Genomic DNA, 5,721 nt, shown 5'->3' on the forward strand with positions numbered 1-5,721 from the left:
TTTTTCATGGCAAAAGCAAGCCCATAAGGATCAAGTATTATTTCATTTGAGACTTTGGTCAAGGACGGAGTTATCTACTTTCGTTTGTGCAAAATTCAAGATCAAGTTGCAGACATTTTCACAAAGGCATTGAAGTTTGATACATTCATCGAGATAAAGAACAAACTCAGTGTGGTAGTGGTCTAGCTTGAGGGGGCTACCGGAGATTTTAAGCTTTACCATTTGAATAACCCTTCTCTTGGAAATTGCTACATACATGCTTGGAACTTGCCACCTTTACTATTGACACTTGCTATAATGACTCCCCTACATTGAAAGCTTGCTACATTTACATGGCTACATTGGAACCTACTACATTGGGACTTTACTGCATTGGAAATCTACTCTCTTAGGAGTTTATGTTCTTGGGACTAAGTTTCTTGCTTTTGAATTGTTCAAGTCTTTTACATTATTTATGTTTTATATTTGTTAGAGGGAAGCAAAGTATAGTTAATAAGTGTTAATCTCGGATATGAAATATAGCCTATATTTTGGGCCTTGTATCTTCTTCTTCTTTTACAAGCCATTTTAGTTAAATTTGAAGTCACTTGATTAGTGTAATAACTTGGGCTTCATTTTTTGTGTGTTTGGCATCAAGAGAACAATTATCTTCTCTTGAATTTCATCTTCTCCCTCCATCAAGTTGGTTTTATTCCAACAATCTCTTCTTTGTTAAGTTTCTTGGAAGCTCGATTTTTTATTTTCTAACACGGGAAATGAGTGCTCTTTCGTTCCCCTCTATTCTTCCTTTTTATTTTTTGACATGATGACTGAGTGGGTAACCTATAACTAACCATTCCAAATCGTGATGTCACAAAAGGACAAAAGCTTGCTATTATATCATCAATCAAAAGAGCTTCTACAACCTTGGCAACACTCAACACCATCTCCTCAACACGAGAACATAACATAGTTATAAAAGGAACATTTTGCAAACTCGGATAGAGCAACTGATGCAAGTAGAAAATACTATGATTTGAGAAGATTGCTTAGAGAAAGTCACCTCTCTCACATATTCACTTTTCTACCAAAGACCCAGTTAAAGTGCATGGAGGTTGGTTCCTTAGCTTTCCCTTGAGCCCTCTCCTGTAACCTCCTGATTCTGGGTGCCAAGCTACAGAGGTAATCTTGGGCCTCCCGTCCCGCGCCCGAGAGTCCTGTTATTTTCTCCACATTCCACCTCCCAACCAGGAACTCGACTATATCTACGTAGTCCTTTGATGTATAGACCCCCAACCTCTGTGCAACAGATGAGAAGTGCTCAAACAGATTTTCATCGCAGCCATCATACATTAGACGGCCAGGCATTGTGATCTTCTTCTTCATCATGTCATAAAATGCGAGAACCGTGCCATCGGGATCAATCTCAAATAGCTTCTCAACAATCTTTATGTACGCAGTCTCATGACGCTTCTCGTCTGATGCTATTGTTCCACAGATATGTGCCAATTTCATGTTCCCGTATTCCTTGGCTTGCCTGCCTCTATTGTCATGGGAGATAAAAGTCGCTCTCTCCTGAAAGGACGTGTAGACAAAGAAAAGATATGGGTTGTTCTCCGTCCGGGGATCCTTATTGTACACAGAGGAAAAGAATTGGTTGAGAAATTATAGATACCGATAGAGAGCGCAACTGAAAAATAATATATTTTTCATGCAATCAATAGCAGACAATATGAATTCACTATGTGGAACATTGAGAATCACTGTTAGAATTCTCACAGTTTTGAAGATAAGAAGCCTGCAAATTTTACCAAAGAATTCTAATCTGATACTTAGTTTCTAGAATCTGTAGTGTGAAATTGAAAAAAAATCAAAGAGCAATAACAGTAAGGAGTGAGGATTTTACCATTCCAGATCCAATCAGATACTGAATTGTCTTCTCAATTTGTCTCATGTCAACTTTTCCAGACAAGTACAGATATTTGTTTAAAAGGTCCCCGTGCCTATTTTCTTCGGCAGTCCAAGCCCTCGTCCAGATAGCCCAAGGCGTAAGGCTCGCACCTGTTTCATCGCGAACACCGTCAAGGGTGTTGAGCATGGTTTGGTAAGTAGGAACAGCTTCCTCTGTGATCATATCCCCAACCAAGCTGACAAAATAATCATCTGGGATCTCCTTCGCTTGCTCTCTTAGCTCCTCAACTTGTTCATAAAAATCCTCTGATGCAGGGTCAGGAAGGAAATCCTGCGGTTGCCAACACTTCTCGGTAGGCTGCAAGTACACCAAGATGTTCTCCCTTACCCAATCTTGCAAAGAACTAAAGATTTCAATTTTTTCATGGGGCATAGAATGGGTGATCTGAACATTTACATCGCGAGGAGGGTTGAAAGGCTTCTTGACCTCCCTAAATAAACAACAACAAATCATTCTCCGAAGCTTATGTGATAGAGTTATAAAACTACTAGTTGTTAAAATCATAATAAATAGGAAAAACATATTTGTTTACATGGAAGTTATTTTTGATCATGAAAGCTTGTATAAATAGTATATGAACAAGCCAAAAAACAAGGTATTATTTGCAGGAAGAGCAGACAAAACTGGAGAAAACGAATCTCCCGAACCAGATCCATGTGTCTTAAAAAAGAAAAAAAACTCATTCTCCCTTTTGTGGGGGTATGATGAAACAGGTAGAAAAAGGTTTGGATTGGTTTCGCCAACAAGATTTTCCTGATTTTTTTAGATACTTTTATTAAAAATCAGAATGGATGCGGGGATTGGTTTCTGAACACACCCTAAGGTTAATCACTTAAAGCCATGTTTATATGTGTGCGAATAAGGAGATGAAGCCTTGTTATACCAAGATTTATACCCATTTCACTGTAGTATTAGCTGCTCCTTTGTCCAAAACTCGAGGATTGTAAAATAAAATGATTTGTAAATCATTAGATTTGTGCTCATAACCAAGAATCATTGTTAGATTAATCCATTTCTTGTAAACTACCCACCAATATTGAATAAGATCTAGACATGGTAGACACAACGACTCCAAGAGGTTGGTGGATTTTGTACAATTATGTGACACGTAGGAATTATTATATCTAAATTCTGCTACATAAAAAATCTAATATATTGGAGAACATTTCCAGCTATTGAAATGAAACATACGGATTACTTTATTTTTTCCAATGACAAATTTTCTTGTTTGGGTCCATTGGTTTGTTAGCCTTCTAATTTTGGAAAACCTCATTTTGTTTCTAGCAAAGTAGAAATGCATGGAAAAGCATGGAATAATGTTTTGGGAAGACTAAATTATCAATATCAGTAAATTGACTTGAGCGGCAATACTTACTCAAAGGAACCTTTCTACCGTTGAAACATAAATCACCAAGAACAGGTAGGAGGTGTTTTAATCAAAATTTGAGAAAAAATACTCAAAATGCCCGCTAAGATCGTTTCCCAATTTCGAATGAAAAAAAAAGAAGAGAAAATATGGGTGGTAAAAAGCTTATCCTCGTTATGTTTTTCCTTGATCGGATGATCGTTTCAAATCAAATAGCGAAGAAAACGCATTGCCGCATCAATGTGAGGCTTCATCAACTCATACATATGACTTCAACAAGAAACATTCTTAATAGGGCATTTTAATTATTTATTTGTTTGTTTTTGAAATTCAATATTTAAATATGTTTCTAATGAAAAGACAACATCTTATACCTATATGATTATTATATTTGGCTTGATGATCACAAAACCAAAACAAAATAAACACAATTAGCAATGAATTAAAGCGGAAAACAATAAGGCGCATCAATAAATAGTACCAAAAAAGCCAAAACCAACTATCTATCTTCTATCAAATTGGAAAAATCTACACTCCTACTTAAAATGGATTAAGAGTAACCCACGTAGAATTGGAGTTAAGCGTAGAAGCCATGAAAACCCCTGAAGATCTACGTTTCACTATTGTAGGAAAACACAATAGATGTTTCCGAGATTGAAAGGTAATAGAAGTTTGGAGAGCCATTTGAGAGAGAGAGAGAGAGAGAGAGAGAGAGAGAGAGAGAGAGAGAGAGACCTACATGTATTGGGAAAGACAAGGGAGAAGGAGATATATAAGAATCCCATAAGGAAAATAACCTTCCAATTTTCATAAATTACTGAATTAACCTTTAATGATACATTTGTAATTGGGATTTGCTAGCGTCCATCTCAAAAGGCATTTCGCGGATGGCCTGTTGTATTTGACAAAATCTGCGGAAAAGTGAGCCTCTGCTCTCACATGAAAAAGAGTACAAAAATATAACCCTTGACAGAAAAATCAAAAAGAGTACAAAAATATGAGGGGACATGTATAAATCAGAACAGCACTCATTTTTCTAAACTTTCTTCCTCCCAAGCCCTTTCCTGAAATGAAAATGCAGCACTCTCACTTTTCTTCTACCATCTGTCACATTGTAAGTCTGTAAGTTTCAAAGCCACCTAGCATACAATAGGAAGACTTTTAGCAATGAGAATTGAAAATAATGGAGCTTGTTATTCTCCTCTCTTCTGGCAGTTCATGACTTGAAAAACAAGACAAAAAGAGTGTAGAGGTACTGTCTCGGCCACTTTCTTGCTAGTGGTACTGGTTTTTTCCATTTCTACATTTGGGCACTCTTTTGTTTCTTACAAACATGTGAAGGCTTTTTTTTTTTTTTCCTCGTGAGTTTGCCGTCCACTATAACGTAAATCTTCAACTTTTGTTTGATTACACATGCAAGAAAATTAACTCTAACCCCAGCCGTTATAGTTTTAATCATTTCTCCAATACTATTTATTTTCGTATTTCCTCAATTCAAAACGTTCTCAACAAGGTTTCTAAGTCTCGCATAAATAATCCGGCCAAAATGGGATAACGTAAATCTTCCGAAGTGGAGCAAAGTCGCTTCAGAAAATCTCATTAGAAACAGGCAGAATGGGCCCAGTTGCCGAGCTTCATCGTTAGAGGTTTCCAGGACTTCTCATTAGCCTAATGCAAGAATGAGGACAGTGAATGGTTGCCGAACAGCACCTTAATAATCATTTTGCATATTCCCGCGACATAATTATATGAGAAAATATTAATATATAATGATAGATTAATTTTGTAAAAATCAAGTCGCTAATTTTCTTCAAGAATATTTCGACAACATATATTTCATTTTGGTGTAATCATTCATCAAGTATTAAAAGGATAACTGTAGCTAATTACTGTGCATATGTTGAGCGCTCTAAACACACTCAAATTAAATATAAAATAATCAAAAATTTCAGAGCTAATTTGTTGACCCCAATACACATACATTTCATGCAGCGTGTCAAAATAATCTTAATATTTTCCTCTTGCAATTTCATTCATGAGAATCTAGACTACACCCCCAACATCTAGAGAATGGGGACATATATCAAGCCCTTTCCTGAAATGAAAATGCAGAACTCAGACTTTTTCTCTACATCCGTCGCCTTGTAAGTTTGCAAATTGCAAGGTATTATACCGACGACGAACATCATCCAATCAACCAAAAGGCAATATGACTTTTAGCATTGAGAAATGGAAATAATGGAGCCTGTCATTCTCCTCTATGCTGAAAAGTTCATGACTGTAAAAACAAGGCAAAAGGGTTGGGGAGGAAAGCATGCCTCTTTCTTGTAAGTAGTGCTGTGGTCCATGGCCTAACTTCGAACAGATATAAGATAATAAGGTGGATTAAAACCAAGAGTATTCA

At 36.6% G+C, this 5,721-nt stretch overlaps 1 protein-coding gene across 2 annotated transcripts; it reads right to left on the reverse strand.

Moving 5' to 3' along the window:
- Positions 1-850: 850 nt before the first annotated feature.
- Positions 851-4,042, reverse strand: LOC143892343 (stearoyl-[acyl-carrier-protein] 9-desaturase, chloroplastic-like). 2 transcript variants are annotated; one of them, XM_077396891.1, is made up of 3 exons: positions 3,883-4,042; positions 1,886-2,381; positions 851-1,554 (listed from the first exon to the last, which is right to left on the reverse strand). In XM_077396891.1, exons 1-3 carry the CDS (start codon positions 3,999-4,001, stop codon positions 1,048-1,050), a joined length of 1,122 nt encoding a protein of 373 aa, XP_077253006.1. In that variant the 5' UTR covers positions 4,002-4,042; the 3' UTR covers positions 851-1,047. The 2 variants fall into 2 exon arrangements, with proteins under 2 accessions (XP_077253006.1, XP_077253005.1); XM_077396890.1 differs by having other exon boundaries at positions 851-1,608; positions 3,883-4,040.
- Positions 4,043-5,721: the final 1,679 nt, after the last annotated feature.

The sequence above is a fragment of the Tasmannia lanceolata genome, unplaced genomic scaffold (genome assembly GCF_043159265.1).
Source record: "Tasmannia lanceolata isolate RefF3 unplaced genomic scaffold, GAP_Taslan_0.1 ptg000015l, whole genome shotgun sequence".
NCBI lineage: Eukaryota > Viridiplantae > Streptophyta > Magnoliopsida > Canellales > Winteraceae > Tasmannia > Tasmannia lanceolata.